Source organism: Platalea leucorodia (genome assembly GCF_965183815.1).
Source record: "Platalea leucorodia genome assembly, chromosome: 3".
In the NCBI taxonomy this organism is placed as follows: Eukaryota; Metazoa; Chordata; class Aves; order Pelecaniformes; family Threskiornithidae; genus Platalea; species Platalea leucorodia.
Genome location: NC_138825.1, coordinates 107,104,972 through 107,130,155, shown reverse-complemented (window position 1 = coordinate 107,130,155; position 25,184 = coordinate 107,104,972). Strand labels below are relative to the sequence as shown.

Genomic DNA, 25,184 nt, shown 5'->3' with positions numbered 1-25,184 from the left:
ATCATTTCTAAAATACAACCCTAAAATCCAGAGGGTGAATTTATAAGAATTTTTTCTCTTAATATTCCTTGAGATTGATTTGGACGTATCAGAAGAAAACTACTGTCTTGCAAAAATGGTAGAGAACATAGCTCACCAAAAGACTAAAAGAATTTAGAAATTCCATGAAACAAATAACAAAATTACTTCAAATCAGTATAAGCAACTTCATACAAAAATTCTGAAGGTGGCTAATGAAAATGTGCATATCCAGCTGCTCTTGAAAAAAAAAGGAAATTAATAATGCTTATTTTGAATTACAAAACTTTTTGGTAGAAATGAAAGATTATTTAATAAACTAAGCTTAATGTCTTTTAAGTTTTTATTTACAGTACTTGGAGAGATACGATGTATTTTTAATCACATGATACTTAAACCATTAAGTCTAGAGGCCTGACTGTAGTACCAGTTCAGTACTAGCTGGTACAGTTTTCTACTGTTCCATGTTAGTGTTGAACTTTGTATATGAGAAAAGAGCAGAAAACAAAATTGAAGGAATTCCATCATTCTTCATCCTACAGACACTCTGTCACTTACAATAGTTCATGCTAATAACTGAGAATCGATTGTAAGAAAGGTATTCTAATTTTAATGCTATAATTTGTGAATGTTAAAATCTCAATATAAAGAGCTGAAAATTAAATGGAAAGCTGAAAATTAAATGAAACATTTTGAATAAAAGCATGTTTGAGAAACACAATTTTTTGATTGATTTTTTTGAAAAAAATATAATATAAAATTGTGATGATATTTGTTAAAAAATACCATAATGGCTACAAACATTTATTTACAATTAATAAAAATATTTCTCATCATCTTTGCTAAATATTGTTTTAACAGGAATTAGTGCTCCTACTATGCTTCCTAGCAAACAACATTAGACTGTAAACAACACTGGAATTGCAAACAGAGTCCCTACTGTTCAAACGAGTTTCTCTATGGATAACACTTGGCAACAGGTAATCCTTAGGTAGGCTCAAATCACCTACTTTAGGCACTATATTTATGCCTAAGCGTTTGGTGGACAGATAAGCATCCATTTCAAGTAAGTGCCTGAGGCCCCATTGCAGTCTGCAAGACAGCTAACTACCTTAAGACCTGAGAGGGGGAACGTCTCTGACTAAATTTAAGCACTGAAGTTATGTAAAAACACTCCTCACCTGAGAGCTTTTAAAAGCACCTACCTCTTTTCCTTAGGATACAGTAACTTTAGGCTTTTACTTTAGCAGGACACTTTACTAGACTCCTAAAATGTAGGGAGGACTGATGAATTAGCTCCATATCCATTGCATCCATTTAGGATATTCTTCTTGCTTGATTTTTTGATTGTTTTATTTTCTTGGAAAAAAAAAATTTCCTGACGTTGCCTCAAAACTGCACTTGAGAACAACTGAGACTTCTATCCCAGAAACCTGCAATATTTGGTGTTACTTACAGGGAATATGCCCTAAGATTAAAATGTATTCATTTTATATAGTTTTTCAATAGCAAGAAGTATTATCTGTGCATATAAGAAGATGATTTCAGCAGGAAGGTTAGGAATATGTCAAAAGTAGAACCATATTATTTCCTTAGCAAGGGCAAAACTCACTTTGCTTGTGTATAAGTCAGGGTTAGAGCTGTAGGAAAAAAAAAGGTAGATGGCCCAGAAAACTCTTTATGTTTTGTTATGTTCACACTATACTGGGAGCACCCTCCTCCGAACAAAACAGTTATTAAAGAAGCTGTTCTCAACCATACAGAGCATCACATCAAAGGATAGCGTCAAGGCAATCTATGAATGAATAAATGAATGATTCATGGAAGCTTTATTAATAGATAAGAAAACCCTATGGCAAGTTTTCTAAAACTGAGTGCCTACAGTTAGGCTCCTTAGCAGACTCTAAAGCTCTTCAGTTGATCTACCACGATATTTAAATACATACATAACATTGTGCATACACTGGGACTACTTAATATGCTTAGAGTCAAGTGTGTGCTGAAGTCTCTTCCTCAGTCTGAAACAGAGTACTTAGTGTTTTGCCAGGGCTAAACTCTCAGGCCTCAAAAGAACTGGACCACGGAACTATTATTTTTCAAACATATCAAAGCAAGATAAAAGTCCAATTCCTATGGCAGTTGTCTTCAATAATTAGTTCTTTTCTACAGTGAAGGCTGTAGAAATTGTCTATGTGCCAGCACTTTTCAAAACAGACCTGGACGCCAAATTTTGGACACACACTTTTCAAATGTTATTCCACATTTCTACGTAATATGGGGCAGTATGACCATGAAAGCAGAAATCAAAATGACATCACAAATATTATTGAATGAATATTTGCTCAGAATTTTATATTAATGCTGAAGATGACAAACTGATTCAGTTTGACTTAATATTTGTTAACTCATAGATTCAAAATGTTTAAGGAATTGTGAAAACTCTTACCGTTACAGATAACACAACTATAGACTTCTTATAAAATCACAAAATTGTAATATTGTGCATGAAATAACTACTTTCTTTAAGAAAATAATTTATTTTCCATAGTCACAACATATAATCTGATATCAGTTACTGTACATATATTTTCTTGCAATGCTCTGACTGTCTATGAATACTGGATCCACAGATGCCACTTTTGCTGCTATAAAGGAGTGAATACAGTGTAAAACTGCTGTCAGATCCTGAAATTCAAGTTCCTGAAAGAGGAAGTTAGAGAGAAAAAAAAGAAGAGAAAATGTGAATTCATATTCAGGTTTATAAACATTTTATTTAAATACAGAACAGACTAGTCAGCAAAGAACAATGGAATTTAAATGAAAATCTGAATCTTTATAGGGAACTGTAAAGTTAAAAGTGTTAAAAGATGTGTATCTGTACCTCATTCACTGGCAGTGCTGCCTGTCAATTCAGTTTTCACTCAGTGTTACTTTATTGTTTACATTTCACTCAGCTTGGACAATGAAAGCGTTCAATTTGCAAGAACATTCAAATACTGCAACATATTTTAAAATACTTGATAAGTTAAGGATGCTTGGGGATGATGCGGTATCAAGTCACAGCCGGGGAGGGTGAGGAGGACACATCCTTTGGCAGCCTCTGAAGGACAGTCAGATAAGCAAGCTGGGAGGCCAGAGGCAGAGTGGAAGCTAAGGTAAAGTCACACCACAGCCTGCATACAGAAATATGGCTGGGTTTGAAATTCATATGCCCTAATTCACAAAGGCAGAGTTACTCCTAACCAGTTCTCAAATTCCCTTGACTTTTTATAACATATTTCATCTTCTGTGCACAAGTTAAATTTCTTTTTACCAGTCTCCCCAGACAGAAATGGAGTGATATTCTGACACAACGACAACAAATAAACATGTTCAATTGACATGATACTACTATTTGTAAAGTAGCTGGTTATTGAAATGCAGCTGGTAAATATATTGTGGGAACATTTGGGACAGTTTTTGGTTTGGGCAGAAGACATTTGTTTTCAACAGTGTGTTGGCTACATAGTAGTTTATTGAGGCACACTCCGTATGCTTGCCTTTTTAAACAAAAAGTAAAGCGCTGGACTTCTGCTTTTCCTATCACAGTATTTTATGGTAACTTCTCAACAACACTGCCTCAGACAGAATATTTGGAATTCAAGGTTACTGTTCCAGAAAAGCTCACCATCACACCATTTTGCTATCAAAGGTCATGTATTTGCTAGGCAGGAGTGGTTTCACTACTAATGAATGTCTTAAATTGTTCCCTAGTATTTGTGGGGCATGATTTTGTGATCCTATATTGGGCATAACTGGGAAGTTTTTGGTAGTGAGGGGAGCTGCAGGGCGGCCTCCGTGAGGAGAGGCCGGGGCTGCCCCGTGCCAGACACAGCCGGTTCCAGCCGGCTCCGACCGCCCCACGGCAGGGCACGGCTGAGCCCCGCAGCCACGGTGGGGGCGCCTCGGGGGAAAACACATTAAAGAAAGGGCAGTAAATTCCCCAAAAAAGGCAACAAGGCCAGTGCAGTAAGAGGTGCTCCATGGCAGAGCAAGTAACACCCCCAAAGGGATCACAGCCCATGGAGGAGCCACACTGCAGCAGAGAAAATGAGTAAGAAGCAAGGATCAGCAAAGGAAAAGAGAAACAAGGAGTGGCAGAAAGAAACCATTACACCCTGACAATATTTGAGGGCTCTACTTCACAATGATGAGATTCTACCAATTTTTTTAAAAAATTGTGCACAGTTTCTTTACTGCCTCAGGCACATATAGTTTATTGGCTCAGGGATGTTATTTCCCACTAAGCAAATTTATTATTCCCAGAAAAATGTGATTTTGTGTTACCATCTACTCTCTCCAGCTTAAGGTGACAATAAGCAATGTTACTGGACAATAAGAGTAATAGAATGATATTCAACACCGTCCCAAGATATGCTCTTCCCGTGGTGTAACAGGCCTTACAAATGTCTTTATCCTCTATGAAACACCCACAAAAACTACAGGGAAAGACTGTCTCAGATGCAGTAGCCTTGGAACAGAGAAGGTTTTGGCCGCAAGCTGTCCTCCTTATAGTGCTTGCTCAGTGCTCACAGAAGCCTAAGAGAACAATGCTTTCAGGCCCTAGGTCCTGCAAAGAATATGTAAGCAGAGATTTTTAGATGCGTATGACAATTTGTCTTGGGTGGGTCATCATCAGACAAACAAATTTTAACTCCTTCCAGAACCTGGAAACATAAGTTCTCAATTAAACAGCTTGAAGAATGTGTTAGCATAAATGAAATAACTCTCCCCTCCCTTCAAAAATTCTTCTCTGAAATTACTGACTGGTTTTCCTACAACTTTCCAAGAAAAAATAGCTGAATTCAGAAACAATGCATAGCCATTTTTGATGCCAACAGTTGAAGTAATAAGCAATTTAAAAAAGATTATTATAATTTGATATCTAATACAAATTACAAACTGACAATTCCAAGATTATAAAAGAACAGCAAACACAAAACACTCATAATTAAAAAAAATAGGGGCGTAAACCAATATAACTGATAAGCAGAATGTGCTATTCATTATCATTCATACCTAGTTAAATAAAGAGAAAATAAGGTAACAATGAGGGCAGAGGCAAAACTCTCTCCAACTTCTGCTTTTGTGTACTTGCTACTCAACAAATTAAGAAATAATTATCCTAAAAGAAGAATAATGTCTTGAGAACTTGTATCAAACTAAGCACTTAGGTAACTGTTAATAACTTGCATTTGGTTGCTGAAGTAATCATTTGGGCCTCATAGTCAAAATTTCATCTTGTTGTGAAAAAAAAATGAAGCGTGAATGTTGGTTAAAATCCACTGAGGAATTTAAGTCCATGTAATCTTTATTCTGATTATTTGGGGCACAAAATTCTTGCTTTTTCTATTTTGATTGATAGTTATGGAGCAAGTATGGGAATAAGTTTCTTAAAACATATTTTATTGATATCTACTGTAAATATTAATATGAAATTAATATAAACACTTTCAGAAAAAAAAAGTGTCATTATTTAACTCTTATTGTCTATTTTATAAAACTAAAATGAAGTACACACTCATGGTTATTAATGAAATACAACTCAATATGAAATAATACAGGCCTCAGTATTTCAGTTCTTGGCTCAAGTCAAAGGTTTACATCTCCTGAATTACCATCTTTAAAAACGATAGATTCTAAAATATAAAACCACTCACATTAATGTTAGATTTGCTCCAAAATCAACTGAAGTCATCCAACAATTTCACCTCAGGTTCTGACATTCAACACACTGACCGAATGCAGCCAAACGAACTGGGAGAAGAGCGCCCTTCACAAAGCTTTGCATTTCTCTGCTCTGGCTTTATGCACTTCTAATCTACACATGTTTATCAAGATAAGCAATCAATCAGAGGTAACCTAACACTGATTGTAGGCAGGATTTCAGATTGCTCTAACGATGTTATGTGAAGAGTTTGGGGATAAGAAAAGAGCGAAGACAGGAATGTCTCATCACTGGGAGTCAGTTCTTCCCAGTGCCCCTACTGCAGAGTACTCTTTGTTTCTATCAGAGTTCAGAGTATGGATCAAACTGCAGTAGTCCCTCTTGTGTATCTGAAAGAAGTTTTCTAATCTGTTGTGAATAACCTTTTGAATACTAATAATAAACTTTTATTTCTATAAAAGATAATCTACATACAGTTGAAAGAGAAGCAGTATTGCCAAACCTATGTTTTATTGTGAAGACAATACTGTATTTTCTCCAGTTAATACTGCAGGTCCCTCAGTCAGGGGGATTATTTTCAAGAGTGGTGCTAGTTTTGAAAGCTGTTATAGAGCTGGATAGCCAAATAGGTGGCACGTAAGCACTCCCCATGCAGTTTACGAGCTGGTTTGATTCCCTCGTGCTCTCTCATGTCTTCAGTATTTTATGTTAGGTTATCTGTGGGGGAGAGCAATCATTTGGGGTCATAGAAGAGGAGCAGAGCTCTGGAGGTGTCCTCTTGCAGGGCACAGTTAGATGTGGTCAGCTATGGTGGCATGAGAGAGGTGGGGTTCACCTGAGGCCTCATGCACCAGAAACTCGCAGAAATGCAGCTGATCACAGTAGTATTCGACACAGGAGACCACAAATGGGGGTGAGGCTGTGGTGCTTTGTGTTTGATGTCTGCACTGGCTCCCTTGACAATCCTGAAGCTGCCTAGTCAGGCACAGATGTTGGGGAATAGTCACGTATATCCAAAGCAGAAGTTGGGGTACAGATTTGTGCAGGCTCAGGACAGAGGTTGCTCAGACAACTGGTGTTCTGGTGGTGGATGCATGCAGATTACAACAGGGAAAGGGGAAGAGGACTCAGGGTTAGTTCGGAACTATGGATTTGGTAAAGGATAGGGATGGCCTTCTGGCTTGGGGAAATGTGGATGTTACATAGTCAGAGGACATGGAGACAATGTGTCTCTCAGCAAGAGACCACCTGGAATATGGTTTTTAAGGTGGAATTTAGCCTCTTCAGGTTTAGAATGTAATGTGAATTTTTCCTAGAAAATAATACCAATGTCACTTCTTTCAAACAAATGCACTGCTTTGCTAATTTATTTTTCTTGTTTTTTTTAAGTAACATTTCTCTCCATACCCAGCCAGGCAGATGACTAACTGATCCTTTTATTTGCTCTGTATTATCTAATACCACCCTTCCGCTTGCTTGCCTTATCTGTGATTGCTGCTTTTTTTCTTTAATTAAGATTGTCAGTTTATTTTAAGTGTATTTAGAAGAATCTGTGCATGTCTAATATTTCAATAACCAAAGCTATTTCAGTTTACTATATGTATCCTAATAAACGGATTAAGTACAACAAAGGCACTAGAAGGAAGACAGCAAGAGAAGAACATAAAAGGTTGGATTAAAACAGTGGGAGGACAAGACTGCAAAACTGCCTGCTGGTACTGAGAATATAAAAAATGTGCACACTGCACTGACCTTGATCACTATATGTGCACAGCCAAGTAAGAAAAATATATGTTCTTGTTTCATCCACCCACCTATGAGAGCTGGATTTATTACATATCATAAAGAGCTTGACAGGCCTGTTGCATCATTACCACACACATACTTAATGTTATTGATTACTTCCGAGAGCTGTTAAATCACTATTTGAACAAGACATGAGCCTGTATCACATAAAAGGCAGATAATGGAGACACTGACAGATAGTGTTATTGTGCCCTGCGCATTTCATGACTTCTTTAAGGATATTGGTAAGCCTCAGTGTTTATTAGTTGTTGACAAGAGCACAACTATTACTGCTGTATTCTTCAGCATATTATTTCAATCAGATTAAAATTATAACCATATCTTTTGTAAAAAAAGAACAGATAAAGATATCTAGGTTTTAGCTCCAGTCCACATGGAAGTCAAAACGAGAGAGGAAATTCTAAATTCGGTTCTATGTCTCAGCAACTATACCAGGGCTTGGTTGCCATATCATGGTTGAGAAGAACAATTATATTAGTATTGCACAGCTTGTTAAGACTGTTTGTTATAAACAGGCAAAGATAAATTATAACAGAATCATAGAATCATTTAGGTTGGAAAAGACCTTTAAGATCATTAAGTCCAACTGTCAACCTAGCACTGCCAAGTCCACCACTAAACCATGTCCTTAAGCACCACATCTACCCGTCTTTTAAATACCTCCAGAGATGGGGACTCAACCACTTCCCTGAGCAGCCTGTTCCAATGCTTGACAACCCTTTCGGTGAAGAATTTTTTCCTAGTATCCAACCTAAACCTCCCCTGGCGCAGCTTGAGGCTGTTTCCTCTTGTCCTATTGCTTGTTATTGGGAGAAGAGACTGACCCCACGTAGGTAGTTGTAGAGAGTGACAAGGTCTATCGTGAACCTCCTTTTCTCCAGGCTAAACAACCCCAGCTCCCTCAGCCGCTCCTTGTGTGACTTGCGCTCTAGACCCTTGACCAGCTTCGTTGCCCTTCTTTGGACACGCTCCAGCACCTCAATGTCCTTCTTGTAGTGAGGGGCCCAAAACTGAACACAGTATTTGAGGTGGGGCCTCACCAGTGCCGACTACAGGGGGATGATCACTTCCTTAGTCCTGCTGGCCACACTATTTCTGATACTATTTCAGCTATGGTATAAAAGCTTCTTCAGCTATAAACTTTTATTTGGCCTCCTCTTTGTGAATATCGTTTGCACAAAGAGCAGAAGGATAAGCTAAAATGGTGCTCTTACCCTGCAAGCATAAGAACCAGATCTATGATGCCAACATTCAGTGCCAGATGAATTGCAACTCTATCTATCAATTGTACTTAAGTCTTTTAACAGCATTCTACAGGGATTTGGAAGAGTCAGATGGCTTTTCACTTTCAGCTTGAGTGATTCCAAATGCCACTGTCTACTGCTAAATCTGGAACACTTTTAAATGTTGCATTGGCAGATGGAAAGTTTGCTAATGCACAAGAAACCGATCTGAAAAGTTGTTCTGGAGATGCTTGTCTAGGAGCAGCCAACTAAATTCACCCATTCCAGCAAATATTAAAATACATTTCCAATAGCAATCAGACTGTCCAATACTGTCACACAGGCAAAATCTTAGCTCTTATCTACTATCATCTTGCAAATGTTTTTCAAGCTCTCAAGATGTTCAGTAGTAAACTGCCAGACTTCAGCAACAAAAGACCCATGTTAATAAAAATACAGAAGGGCTTGAGTCCTAGAATATACTTTATTGATGCTAGAGATTAATGTTGCTGTAAAGAGAGAGCTTTGCTTGCACTCTCCTTAATTTGCCCTATCTCTCAACAATACCAATATGGAATAAATATCTGCTCAGATGAATACATTAAATCTAAAGAAAGAAATACAGTTGCTGACGTGTCCTTGATCATTCTCCTGAAGTTCTCCTGTTTTAAAGAGAGTAGGATTTGCTGCAAAACTGCTGCAGAGTCTAATTGCAAAATCAGATCACATTGTACCACTGTTCCACTGTGAAATTACAGAAGAGTTGAGGCTTGAAGTCAGTGAAGAAACAATACTGAATGCACTCAGATAAATATGCAGGACTCTTAAGTTATATGTGTGACAGACAAGAAATGCATGAGACCAGCAACATTTAGTTGAAGCTTCAATATGGCTCACAATAGTCTAGTGACACTATGATTTCTTTTCTTCCTGTCTTCAATTAAATATATGAGACCAAGTTAGTAAAAGAGCAAATGTAGTGAAAAAAGATAAATAAACTCTCTTTCCGTTCTTACGGTGAATGAATTGTTAAAATACAATTCCATCTTTTCTTTTCCACATAGTATAAAAGAAACAAAAAAATAAGATGAGCAGAAAAGGGAAATGCTCAATTAAAATATGATTGGAAAAAAAAAGTCTTATTTTTCAGGTAGCTACAGATTTATCTAAGGGAGATAAATCATCAGTACAATCCTGGAAGTATCACTCTTAATTTTTTTTTTTTTTAAAGCAACTTTGAAAATTCAGGGTGCATGTCATATAGGCTAAGAATATCTACTATTATTAAGATTAGTTGTAATTTCCCATTACTGGATCCTGTGTTCAGGTACATAAGCTATATACAACTTTGCCAAATACAAAATGTTTTGACTGATATTTACCATACCAGTTTTCCACAACAGATTACTTTTCAACAGAAAATTTTAGCAAAAATGGTTTACTCATTCCTGAGACTCTGAAATTTGGCAGGAAGATCAGTTTAGCATCAGGGGGTTGCTTTTTACCATTCCTGTTAAATCTGCTCACATTTGTTCATTGGAAAATTTACTTGGAAAATTTATATTATATAAAGATACAATTTTCCCTGAGCATGCGCCAGCTTCAGACTTCCACCAGGTAAGAAATTAAAGAGGTGTGACTCTGGATCAGGCAAATTTGGGTATGTTATATTCTTCCATTTTACAAGAAAATGATGGAATCTACTTTTAGAATTTCTTTTTCAATCACTCTTAATTTTTTTTAGGATAACTTAACTTAGGTACTATTTACCAAAATTATTTACAAGAACATCATGTGGGACTACGTTTAAGCCTTAATAAAGTCAAGGTAGATCACACATATTGTTTTCCTCCAGAGCAGTCAGCCTGTTATAAAATGGAAATAAGGCAATTTTGCTATAGTCTCTTCTCAAAAATCCACCTTGATGGTTTCCTATCACTTTCTTATTCTCTCTATAATTACAAATTATTTGTTTAATAACCTTGGTGTTTATTTAATAATCTTGTTATTTTTCTACTATCAAAGTTAGGTTGACTGGTCTGTAAGTCTGTATGTCTCCCCCTGATTCCCTTTTTTTAAAAAACAAAAAACCGAAAAAAAAGCTGCTCTGTTTTCTCCCTCTGTAATCTTACCTATCTACTTGGACTTCTCAAACATAACTTTCACTAGCTCCTAAATACTGCAAAAACTAACATTTAAAAATATTTCAACCACCTTCCTTCCATATTCTGGTTTGCGTTTATAACCCCTTGATCTTACTTGTAAGGTGGGATGTAATTTCTTTTTTTTTTTGATAACTGGAGCAAATAAAAAAGCATATAGCCTATCCTTCTCATTAGCTATTTGCTCAATTTCCACAGTAAACTATGAATTATTACTTGCCTTCATGCCTTCAGCTCTCTCCTACTACTATTCAGAGATATTTTTTTTCTTCTTGTTTTCATGTCTTTTTCTTAGTTGTAACTGTTAAGAAAAGACAAAAGCAAGCATCTTTTTGCATATGAACTTCTTATGTGTAAAAGGCGCATGTGTAGTCAACATGCTCCATCTGACTGAAGAGCACACAGGTTTAAGAGTCCCCCACAAAAGGGACATGAAAAGGCATTTCCAGCTCAAAGAATTCCAAACTGATGATCCAAGGAAGAGTTGACCATACAAACTACACATTAATGCCACAATCCACGAATACATAACCAAAGACTCTCCTTCCCCTTTCAAAATAGTTGCAGAGCTACTCCTTCATACAGATCCATTTACATGCTATGTAGCAATTTCAGAATTTTTAAGTTTCTCTTCTAAAAAATTAAGTCTGTTTTCCTACAGAAAGTAATGAAATCACATACGTGCATATGTGCAATTTTTGCCCTATTTGTCGAAGAGGTGGACACCTCAAAGGAGCTGAATTTCTAGAAGTGTGGAACAAGTTGTTGGCAGAGATTGGGAGGTCCTGTTAGCACCCTGCAGGGAAGGGAAGGCAGGGAGAGTATCGTCCTTTCCTGCCTTGACCAGCAGCCGGGACAGGGGTCCCTTGGCCACCCATTATACATGGGTTACGTGACCAGGTAATACACACATACCTACAAACCAGCTGCAACAGCTTTTTCCTCATTGTCAGGCTGGATAAAAATATGCCGGGATTTATCAGTAATATGAATGCATTGCAATGACTTTTGGGAGATTTCAAGGAGTCAAAGTGGAGTTATTACTGGAAGTATTAAAGGCAGGGAAGTACTGAAGTGGGAATCTATGAGGGGAAGTTGTAGGCAATATGAAGGACCTGAAGGAGAAACAACCGACAGGAATCTAAGCCTTATTAGCTCCTTTGAAAAGAAAACTTTTTAAATGGAAAAATGTATTGTTCTTCACCTAAAACTGAAGTGCACAGGAAGAAGCACTTGGCTTAAAATTTATAGAAGAAAGATCATCTCTAACTAGTCACCAAGATGCAAAAATAGAATTCCAAAATTTGATTTTTTTTGGCCAAGAATTTATAAGCATATAAAATTAGACTAATCCGGAAAATTCTTTTGCAACCTTAACTCTACTGTTTACTGCCAAGTGAACATAAGTCATCTGTATCAAGCTTTATTTCACATGTAGTGGCTCATTTACTCAGGAAAAATGAAACGTCTATTATTTGATGACATTTTCTGTTTCTCGTTATTGGCTGCATTTCACCACACAGCACCATCTGGCTCTACGAAATCTCTTTCAGTACAATAAGCTGAGGCAGATACTATGGGTATTAGTGTTGGTTATTTCCTGACTAGTCTGTAATTCTGAAGTCTAAGAAATAAAACCATTTAAGTGGTGGGCATATACCTGAATATATACACCGCTTATTTGAAGTGGAGAGGCTGCATGTCTATATGCCAGTGCCATTTAATGTGAAATCCTAGTGGGTATACTACACTGTGCAGAGGCAGTGGTAAAAAGTATAGTCACTGATAAAAAGTATAGTCACTGAAATCCTGGTAAATCCTCAGCTACTTAGTATCAGCCTTTCCTCTGGCCTTTAATGAGCTTTTCCTGGGCTCTTCCAACATTTACAACACATATGTACATTTAGGTATATACATACTTAGAATTCTGTATGAACTGATCACGTATCATCTTCCATCTGATAATTTCAAGGTACCTCACAAATATTCATGAAAATTTTGCCAATTACAAGGTGTTTTCGCTAGAGCTATGCAAAAGAATAATTTTTAACGTTTTAACAAATCTGTCTCCTGGACAAAATTTGCTGTAAAATTATCATTAGGATTCACTTTTGTCATTATTTTACAGACAATCAAATTTTCATAAAAATGGTAACATTTACAGTTTTTCTATCTAAAGAGTAAAACACAGGTAAAACCAATTAAAAACAATTGAAGTGAGCACAGAAATAAAAATAAAATAAAATTAACACCCCCCACCCCCCCCCCCCCGATTATTTACCACAACAGACAGAAGAATAATCCAGTATTAAAGTAATGGAATTCCATTGCAAGCAATGGAATTGGAGGCCTTGGCCACACACATGGATTATCTAATGATTTAATACACAGATTCAGAGATTCAGATTATGGCTGTTGCACCAGTATAATCTTCCTGTCTGACCTGGAACAAGTTATGTGAGCTCTCTGCAACAAATGAACGCATGTAAAATGATGATAGGAGTCCTTTTCTGTCTCCAAGGAGTACTGTGAGAAATGAAGTGGAAATGACCTGCTACTATAGTCAAGTTATTATAGTATTGTACCTTTTGTAACAGATATTATAATATCTTTTACTGTAGAGCCAACAGACAAGTCAGGTTAAGTTTGCTGATGAAATACTGAATAATTTACTAATACAGATGTACAAAGAAAGACATATTGCATTTTTTGTAACTTTATGATAAACAAGGAAGGTTAAAGATTTTCTTACTACTTTTTTTAAACATCAGAAGGATAGGTAATATATAACTTTTGTGTATGGTCACTATAGAAAAGTACCACTTTATAAGTGACTTTAACCTGTACAACTTGAACTAAGAGTATTTGAAAATTTTCACAGATCTTCAGATATTTTAATGTTGTTTTCATTGGATTTTGTCCAGCAAATCCCAGTCGAACCTCACTCTTACCTTCCTCTTCTCTGTCATATCACATCAAATTTCTCCTCATTCTTTTTAAAACTGCATGACTGAAAAATTATCCTTTTATCTATTTATTCAGCATCAAGCTTGGGATCACGGGGCAGTATCAGCGCAGATTAAGGCATTACAGCCAAACCTCCAGATGATGATACAAACTACAATCCTGAATTAGAAACTGCTGAAGCTCAATTGGGAATCTGAATTCTAAGTTTCATTGTTTTATTTGATGATTGCTAGAGGGAAAAAAAAGAGACACCAGTAATATTTCATCTATAGTAGTGACTGGATGTCTCCACAGCTTAATTCTGGATCATGCAAAGCACTGAGTGCTCTTAATTCACAGTAGAACCATTAGGTTTCAGGAATTGCTTGGCCTCTTACAAGAATATTCCCATTTTTAAGCTAATAAATGTTACACAATCTATTACTTTATTGGTAAAACTTAAGCACATATTTGCTTAAAATTTTAAGCCTACTATATAGCAGCTTAAAAATGTATTTAGCATTTAAATAATTTTATTTTTCCTTTATACTTTTTAAAAGCAGTTTTTAGATATTATATCTATTCTAGGTTTACTAAATAACTTCACAGAAACCATCTTTCTGAAACAGTAAAACACCATGATAACACAACTCAGTAACAGGCTTGTACAAATAGTATAATAAATCTATAGATACTACATCACTTCCATTTATTGTAGAGTTTCTAGAGAATAGGAAAAAAAAGATAAACTGTGATGTGGAGTTCACCATATGCATGTGTAGTAGGAAATGGAATTTTTGATGCTTTGACAGTAATTCCATTTCATTTTTTACTAAACTGAGAAAGAGGATGATGCTTACCTTTGTCTCAATTTGTTTGGTGTCTAGATTCTGAAAAAGCAGCTTTACCCTTGTTTTCCCATCATCTGAAGATCCTTTGAGCTGAGAGAATTTAAACCTCCACAGCACGTTCTAAAGAGAAAGAAATTTGATTAAGAACTCTGCTACACACTCTTACCTAGAACTATAGATGGATGATCAATGCATATGTATTAAGATAAAAGCATTATGGCAGTAAACATAGCATATGACAACAGGCTGGTTGTAGAGCAAATAAAATCAACAGCTCTGTATCATATGTGAAAGCAAAAGATGCAATATTAATATTCACTAATTAAACAATTATTTAGAAATTCTCTGAAACGTAAATCTTTCAGTTGCCTACATATTATCAAAATTCATGGCAAAAGCTTAATTCTAGAAAGATTCATCAGGATATTTGTATCAGTTTCACTGTGAACACAATTCCGTATCATATCTTGATCTTTCATATTTCAGCTGGCTCATCCGCATAACATAGATAATAATGTCTTACACAGGTGTTGCAAAGCTGAATTTACTGATGTGTGTAATGTGGTTTGAAATCCTCAGATAAAATAAGCTATAGAAATGCAAAAATGTTATTTTTGAATGTAGTCTCGCAAACCACAACAATATGTTCTACATTACATAGTTGTTCGTAAAATATATAAGAATTCCAGGCTTCTTGGTCTTCTACAGGTTTATGCATGGCATCTTAACTAGTGTTGACAAGTCCTAGATTGACAGGTATGTTTTAATAGTTATGGAGATACTTTTTAAAAACAAATATTGGGAAATTATTTTTGAAACCAATCTAATTTTCCATATTTATTTGAATGTTTTCTATTGATCGCCTGAAAATGTGTAAGTTTAAAAAAACACAAGGTAACAACTTGCATACAGACTTCCTGCTGATGTTTCCTTAATGCCTATACACTTAATGAAAATTCTATGCACACGTTGAAATGTGATTCAGTCCCTGGACACTGCTAAGGAAACAATCTAAATACTTTGAAGGCTATTTCAAAAGCACACACAGAAGAACGTTTTCTGTGTTCCATTTTCTGATATACCTCATTGCAAAATATTATTTTCATGTAGACCAGTGCTACCAGTGGTCTTCAGAACCCTACTCATAGTTTGAAAGGGAATGCCCTATCAATAAAAAAGTGTTTACAGGAGGCACAAAAAGCCCGATTCCATCTCCTGGTTCCCTGCAGACGTAAACATCATTGACTTCTTAGACAAATATAACAGGTGAAGAAAAACCCAACTATGCTACAGCATTGTGATGGTGCTTAAACTTTACATTCATGAACAGATTTTAACTGGGTCCAGAGGGCCTAATTAGACCACCTGAAAAGTATTCAAAGCTTAAATGAGTTTGGATCTAAATAGGAGAGATGAATGTTCGCTATATAATATAACTGCTAGAGTGGAGATGAAGCAAGAACTTAGAAACAATTTAGCAATAATAGGCATTGCCAGAGTCATCATCTCTCTCAACAGTTGACACTGAGTGGAAAAGAAGAGAAGTAGATGGCTCTGGAAGGTGGAAGAAAATGCACACTTTGGGATCCCTTTATCTTGGATGAGCGGCTAGAGACACAGGATGGGGAAGATGAACCAATGAAGCCAACAAGATAAAAAGAATCTCTAAGATCAGATATAAAGCAGCTGCAGGCCACAAGAGTATCTCTGTGATGGGCCCAAAATGGTAAAAGCTGAATGAGTTAATCCTATGATGACCCTGGGACAGAACATGTAGGAAATGAAGTAATTCTTTCAAATAAGTTTAAGAATCCCCCAAAACTGTTCTAGTAAAGAGTTTTCTAAAAGACGCTTAAACCCCTTGTGTTGGGTTTCCATGGCAAGGTTTTGGTAGCGGGGGGCTATAGGGGTGGCTTCTGTGAGAAGCTGCTAGAAGCTTCACCTATGTCCAATAGAGCCAATGCCAGCCGGCTCCAAGATGGACCCATGCTGGCTAAAGCTGAGCCAATCAGTGACAGTGGTAGCGACTCTGGGATAACATATTTAAGAAGGGAGAAAAAAAAACAAAACTGTGGTGGAACAGCAGCCAGAGACAGGATTGAGAATATGTGAGAGGAACAACTCTGCAGACACCAAGGTCAGTGAAGAAGGAGGGCGGGGAGGTGCTCCAGGTGCCAGAGCAGAGATTCCTCCGCAGCCCCTGGTGAAGACCATGGTGAGGCAGGCTGTCCCCCTGCAGCCCATGGAGGTCCAGGGTGGAGCAAATATTCACCCTGCAGCCCATGGAGGACCCCACGCTGGAGCAGGTGGATGCCTGAAGGAAGCTGTGACCCTGTGGGAAGCCTGCGCTGGAGCAGGCTCCTGGCAGGACCTGTGGACCCGTGGAGAGAGGAGCCCACGCTGGAGCAGGTTTTCTGGCAGGACTTGTGACCCCCTGGGGGGACCCACGCTGGAGCAGTCTGTTCCTGAAGGACTGCACCCCATGGAAGGGACCCACGCTGGAGCAGTTTGTGAAGAACTGCAGCCTGTGGGAAGGACTCACACTGGAGATGTTCATGGAGGACTGTCCCTGTGGGAGGGACCCCATGTTGGAGCAGGGGAAGAGTGTGAGGAGTCCTCCCCCTGAGGAGCAAGGACTGGCAGAGATGTGTGATGAACTGACCGCAACCCCCATTCCCTGTCGCCCTGTGCTGCTGTGGGGGAGGAGGCAGCGAAAATCTACCTAGTGAAGTTGAGCCTGGGAAGAAGGGAGGGGTAGGGGGAAGTTGTTTTAAGATTTGGGGTTTTTCTCTCATTACCCTACTCTGATTTGATTGATAATAAATTAAACTAATTTCCCCAAGTCGAGTCTGTTTTGCCCACGACAGTAACTGGTGAGTGATCTCCCTGTCCTTATCTCGATCCATAAGCCTTTCGTTGTATTTTTCTCCCCCGTGTCCAGCTAAGGAGGGGAGTGACAGAGCAGCTTTGGTGGGCACCTGGCATCCAGCCAGGGTTAACCCACCACCCTCCTAAGCAAACATTCTTGCACTTTTTATTTCATCATTTGTAATAAGAAGGCCCTTTTAATATTATTTTCCAGACTGTAAAAAAGAACATTTTTTTAATGAGTACATGAGCCGGTTGCCCAAAATTTGAAATCCAGGCTTAAAGTCGTAGAGCAGACGTGTGACTGGCCTTTATTTTAATAAGCCTGTATGAACACCTGCTGTGGTGTAAGAGCATTCTTTGCATCAATAGGCGACTTTAATTTGAAATTCATTATCTCAAAGAAAAAATAAATTTTTCAGCAAAATTGTTGTGTCCCTAATGAACTGTTAATTGCTTTACCATTTCAACGATCTGTTCAGTGCTGGTAGGAAGTATTCCGAAAAAGCTATGACTATGGGGCAACACAGTCAACTCCAGCTGACAATTATGGGAAGTAAGATGAACTGCAGAAGCCACCCATTACTGCCTCACTCAGGCTTGAGGATGCAGAGGACATCTCCCATCTCTCACACAGATGAACAATAAATGTACTTGAGCTCTCTAGAATTTTTAGTTTAACAACAGAATCAATCTATCTGATGGTATTCTGTATTTCTCCTTAGCTATGCAACAAAGGTTGATCTAAATCCTCCTCCTCATCGATACTGAAAGTAGGCACTGTGTCTCAAAGTCCTATCAATAGAGAAGTTTATAATTTTAAAGGTGGGAGTCCACCCAATCAATCTTCACATTTAAAAGAAACATTTTCTATAGTCTAAACTAATGAGATTACTTTCTATATTTAGTATGTGGCTACACGCAAAATGTGTACAATAGTGCAAAAAGCACAATTTCAGAATACAGGATCACCTGAGGCAGAGAAAGGTATGCAAATGTATTTCCTGAAATTCTATGTTGCCTCATAGGATAGCACACTTAATGCAATTAGTCTAAATTTTCAAATAACAATGATCTTGGTCATCATTTATCTGCACAAAGATTCAAATAAACTTGTGCATTTTGGCCCCAAAACTCAAAAATACCAACACACAAAAACTAGATCCTGTGTCAATATTTCAAAATGAAGTATGTTTCCTCTTAACTCAGAATGACTGACTGAGTTTCTTTAATATATATTTAAAAAACATTTCAGTTTGGAGTTCTAGACCATATTTCAGAGGACAGACCTTCTACTGTACAGCTCTATTAATGTAGAAACATTTTTTGTATGTACGTTTACTTCTACTGGCAAACAAATGTATAAATCCATTTTGAATAATTTAAATTAAAGTATCAGTAAATTATATATAAAATAGTAGAATTATAGACAGGGCTTGGAAGTTGGCACGTATCATAAACCATCCCCTGTAGGCACTTCATATATAGCCACTGTTTTGCAAGATAAGTGAATTTAATCTTATAGATTATGACTTTAATATGCATTTGCCCTTGTTCTGTTTATTTTAGACATGGCCTAAATTTCTTATGATGGAAGAATAATTAATCCTACTTTATATCTGTAGCTTCAAAACAAATAGAATCAGGTGACACTTCATTTTTTTCATAACTGGTAATCTTTTAAAAATCTTGAAGCTTCTTCATTATAAGAAACCAAGTTCTCTGCTAAATATAACCCTCCTTTGCTTTTATTACTTGAAAAGGAAATTACTTTTTTTATATCTTTCTCCAAAATTTATATTTACATGCTAAGGCACAACTATAATTGTCCCCTTCAAGTCCCAAACTGACTACATTTCAGTAGTGCTATGTAAATAAAAAGTACAGTATGTTTGAGGAAGAAACACTTGACGTAATCATAAAAAATTATGGTTATGGATATCTTCAATAACAGTAAAATAAAACAGAGTTATGCTTTTTCTTTTTCCTCTTACCTTTGTTTTACTGTCAAAACAGGTAAATCCCAGAGCAAAGTCAACTGTGAAACACAGGGTATCCCCTTGCCAACTGCACATATACGTTTTAGACTGGAAAAAAGAAGTATGATTTTTGAGAGAATAACCATCATCGTCATTTATCATATAAAAATAATATTTTACACAGCTTTTTGTGTGGAAGACACTCAGCTGGCAACACTGGTACTGCTTTATATTATTACATTTTAAAATTGTCAAAAAATTCTGACTGTAAGTCACTATCAGATCTGTCAGCTAGACATTAACTGGAGGTCTTCTATATTTCAAGTCACCCTTCCACAAAATAAATACCATATTCTTGGAAACCATCTGTTACAAAATCCAACACAGAACAAACAAGGCCAAATCTGACTATTTCAAACTTCTGGAAAAATGTGTAGACTGACCTATTAATGACTTCTGACATCATTTCCAGCAAATGTACAGGTAACAGTGCCTAAATGTTTAGTCATTGCAATCTAATTATGAAAAAGCTACCTGTCTACTTGACCTCTCCATCTGATTTAAACTTTGTAGACAGTCTTTTTTATTTTGCAACATTTTTTCATTTGTAAACTTGGGTGACATGCCACTGCAGCACTGTCTTAGTTAATGTTAGTTAATGGAATTTAATAAGAAGAACTAATAACTATCACTCGTTAGTTAGCACTGATACTTGCTAGACAGTGTTATATATACACCAATTCTTTGATCACCTTTCAGGTTAGAAAGAAAAAAACTGTTTTATTAACAAAACCCAGAAGTTCTGTTTAAAATTCTGAATAAGCTTTACAGTAAAAAGTCAATTATCATTCTTCTTTACATGTGCTTTTAAGGCTAGCTAACTTGGGTATATGATGGATTCTGAAAGCACATGAAAAAGCTTCTACTGCTGATGTAATATGAAACAGTTTGACGATGTTCACCATTCACAGTTAATGGCAAAAAGCCCATTGCCTTCAGCATGACTAGAGATCAGATCCTGTCTCCAGCCTTTCCTCACCTCACCTTAACAGCCATTTTTAAAATGATACCCTTATGCCTTATGAAATCTTTGATTTTTTCTTTTTCTTCCCAGAGAGCATTACATTGTTCTCATTGATATTTCATAAACTGCAATGTTGCCTCACACTTAGACATTTGTTTACATGCAATTTTTGTATCTGGATAGTTTATTTAAATTCCAAAAAATGATTTCAACACAAGAATGGCCTAGAGGAGATTGAAAGTATTAATAAACTTAAGTTGAAAATTGTCCTTTCAATATCTTTTAGAAGATTTTTAGTATAATCTAAAACTTCTGCATTTAGTAATTGTAAAGGTTTCCTCATTCCACTATTAATAAAAATATTTAGAGTTATACTAAAATAAGCATTTCTGAGTTACAGATATGACATTTTTTAAAGGATTTTGAAAGGGCTGGGAATGAAATTAATTTATTAGTACAGATTAGTATTATAATCAGCTCAACAATGACAGAGATGTATAATACTTCTGAATAAATTGTTTTGCTCATTGGTGTTCAAAGATCATGTTATTTGGCATTTAAAAAGATTTCAATGATTGATATTCAATTAGAACGACATTTAAATATCCCTATATTTTATTCAGTAATTATAAGGTGGCATTAAGCACCAGTCATAACTTATTCTCCATTATTTTCCAATTAAAAAGGTTATACTAGCTCAGCTCTGACTCAGCAAAGCAATTTTTAAAACATATCAAATTAGATTCCCCCAATGGGTAAGCATCTAATTGCTCAGCCACAAATGGTGAATGCTAAAATGAACTATGTACAAATAATTAGCCTGGAGTATTTTACAAATATTCAATATTTGCAAATAATGGAACTGGTTTGGAAATTATTCGCAGACAAATACTAGAGACAAACAGAATATGCTGCATTTTCACTGTGATAAACATTACAAATAGATATATAAGGTTTATACTTATAAAACACACTAATAGCATCTTCTTTACAACAGAATTAGTTGGGGTTTTGCCGTATAAATTTAAAAACCTGCCTACAGCACTTCCTCAATGACTTTGTACAGGTTCTCACACAGCTCTGTGATAAGGACCCCCATCTCCACTCACTCACACTAGTACAGAGCACTATCCCTTTTCATTCTTGCCTTTGGGATAAGCTTCCTCTACACTTGCAATTGTGTGATCAGCTTTGGTTATTTACAGCAATTTTTTACATGGAAGTTTAACATAAGAAATCTAGGCTTAGCTGTCTTCTAGTGAATTTTGCAGAAAATAAAATAGAACTGTATATTAGCCAGCTTGAGAATTCACAGCTTAAGCAACAGAGAGGAAAAGAATAGGTTATTTAAAAAAAAACCTTCCTTACCGATTGGAAATGAGATTTTTCTGGGCTTAGGTCTAATATTAGCTTGTCACAAAACACTTGGGGATTGCAAGCAGAAGTAGATGAGAATCTACAAGGTTATCAACCTTAAGATATACATTAAAATATTATCCAATCATACAGCTATACCCTAATAGCCACATTAATTTACATAGCTCATACATATATGAAAAATTCAAAACATTAGCAAATGTGGTACAGTGACCATCTTTGGCTTGCCCTGCTCCAGACAAGATGTGCAAGTCTTTCCAGCTCTACCTTGGTGACTCTGAACATTATGGGGATGTAGACTGGGAGTTTAAGCCTGATGAGATTCTTTAGTCAAAGTATTAAGAATTTAGCTGTTAAAAGGAAGGCCTCATGCCTGAACTGCAATAGTTAAGAAAATTATAGTGTACCTCCTAAATCAATTATTTAATGTTTTCCAAGCAATGGTGAAATGATCTGTAGAATAATTATTTGTAACAAAAGACAACTACAAAACTCTTATCTGTGTAATTGTTCAGGTATCAGTATCTCAATGCATATACCTTTAACTCATGAAAAGGTCGTCAAGTTGATAATATCACTGTCCAAATAGTGGAAGAACAGTGTTTCTGACTCATTTATAGAAAGAATTTCTTACACCTCCTGTTCCTATTCAGAAACATGGCACTGGTCTTTGGCACTGGTATCTGTCCTCCCAGACCTTGAGAGGGCTTAATAGTTACAGTGACTACACGTATACACAATGACTGCATGAGTCCACACGGTTGGACTCATGATCTCAGAGGTCTTTTCCAACCTTAATGATTCTATGATTCTACGATATACGCTCACTATCTTTCCAATAGACATAGAAATCTCCCAGAAATAATTCAGCTTTGATCTATCTTCCTCCTTTAGCAGACTGCCTCAGGATCCTGGAGCTCCTGCCCTCCCAATGGCGGGTTCCATTGGAGCTATTCTGCAGAACCAATGAATATTCCAGTTGCTGTTTTGGGCAGACTTGTGGTGGCCAGCATGACACCGCCATGCTAGCACTGCACTGTAAATGTAGGCAGTATCACACAATACTAATATCATTATGCACTAATCAGAATTATCTCACATACTGGCAATACCAGTCTTCGGCAGTCCTGAGCACATGTACTCTCTGCCTATCTTGTCCATGCCTCCACACTAGGTCCCCTTCACCAGAGTAGCTCATGTGAGAGTGAGCAAGCCTCTTTGCTCGAAAAGCAGAAGGGGAAGGTTGAAAGCAGGCCACAGCGTTTCCTTCTTGCTAATGAAATCCCTGTGTCTCCTCAGCAAATCGCTGATACAAAGCCCAACTCTTGTCTGTGCATGAACTGCAGGGGACTGAGATTCCTGGAGGGGAGTAGGGAGGCTGGGCAGGGCAGAGAGCTAGGAAAAGAGAGTCCTGGAAGCTAAATGATGGGAAAAGAAGGCCTGCATCTAGGAGAAGGAGGTGTCAGTGAGCATGCGTAAGCACCCTTCTACTGCAGCCTTCAGAATGAAATTAGGTCCCTACATTTACTCCAAGGGCAAGATTTCAGCCCTCTAACAAGATTGCAGCAGTTGGTCAGTATTTTGTCTCTCACTCGCATCTACAAAACTTTGACACTTCCATCCCAGCATGATTCTACAGTTAACTAATATTGTGAGGCTTGCGGAACTTAGTACTTTTTTTTCTTGTTGTCACTATCCACATAAATTAATATCTTCCATGACTATGCACACATCTTGGAATCCACAGAAGGTAATTAGCATTGGAGGCTTGGGTTAATTACCTCTTAATGGAAAAAACAGAAAGGCTTCTTTCATGCTTATCTTCCATCAGTTTTTAAAACAGGGAGAGAACAAGGGACAGGTTGCTTTAGTACTCTAAATCAAAGACCGATGTAGGATTCTGTCTAACAACTAGAAGAGAAATATGCTCAATGACAGGCCAATTCATTTCAAACCCAGCTTTTATGATCATCAGTTACGATGACTCTTTCCCTCAGAAGGAGGGAATGTGTTCGTGAACAGATTTGATAACCTAACAAGAAAGGGCTTTAAACTTGGTTCATGGGTGTTAGGTAGCCAAGTCAAGAGGTGAGAAAATACTAAAACTGGAGAATGAATGCATGGGAAAAGACTACAAGAGGGACTTTCTTATTTCCACTCAGAGTGGAGGGCATAAATATACCTCAACTATCTGTACAGTGAGAGACAGAGCCTGGGCAACAAACAGAACGGGGGACCATTTCATGTGTAGTCACTGCCCTGTGACATGGCTGGAAGCACAAAGAATTGGTGGGCAATAGGCACCCCCGCAGCCCAGACACAGGCTGCTTAGGAAGGAGAGACAAGGAAGAAACAGAGGACCTCTCCTCTTCTTGAGTTGCCTTCTATGTGTAGGGGTCCTTGGCCACACAGAGGTGTAGTATGAAGCCAGAAGGAAGCAGGCAGACCTGCCAGATCAGAGGCCTTTTGATTTCAGCACAGACATGTGGGTATTCCAGGGAGGCTGAATTTGCCTAAGTTCTCTCATAGGTGTCCAATGTAGTATCTCTGGATTATTTTTTTTTAAGACGTACAATCTTTTAATGTTACTCTGCTGTAGGATTATATTCTCTCCAAGAAACAGGGGTTCCACTTGTTTTCCAGTAAAATTATTTAAAATCATGATTACTAATAATGCCTGTAAGTTAAGATGTTACATTCTGAGATCACCAACAAAGATTCATAGTAAAAAAATACCATTTTATATCATTTTTAAAGAATCAGTTACCAACCTTTTCAGTCAGTATTCCTTTTCCTAAGATTTCCTTTATTTCCTTGGCAAATAAAGTTTCTAAGGAACAAATGAGATTCAGTGATGTTGCTCATATAAGGGCAACACAGAAAAATGACATAGTGCATATTCCTTTTAATGGAGTTTACTTTTGTAACTCTAGTGCTGTTGTTCCTAACGCCTCATCAAGCTTGCAGTTTCAAAAATACAGCTGATGCCTGGCTACATTGTGCTTAATTATTGCCTCACATGAAGAAAAACCTCACTTTTGCTTTAACTACAGCATTCATATGGAATATATTAATTCATTTTGGACTCAGCTATGTTCTGTTTAGCAGGAATTCTAGTGTTTTTGACCAGCCAAAATACAGAAATAAATACCGGTCTTCTATTCCAAATGAATACAAATTTGGCATGTACATGATTTTGCTTGTTTATTTTCAAAAAAGCAAT

General features: G+C 37.0%; 1 protein-coding gene across 1 annotated transcript in view; it reads right to left on the bottom strand.

Annotated features, from left to right (window-relative positions):
- Positions 1–2,586: 2,586 nt before the first annotated feature.
- Positions 2,587–25,184, bottom strand: part of SNTG2 (syntrophin gamma 2) — a gene marked incomplete at both ends in the record, with an annotated part of 283,979 nt that continues 261,381 nt past the window's right edge. Inside the window, 3 exons of the mRNA XM_082305911.1 lie at positions 2,587–2,718; positions 14,723–14,833; positions 19,576–19,668. Coding sequence (XP_082162037.1) covers positions 2,587–2,718; positions 14,723–14,833; positions 19,576–19,668 — 336 coding nt within the window. The remainder of the gene's footprint in view (positions 2,719–14,722; positions 14,834–19,575; positions 19,669–25,184) is intronic.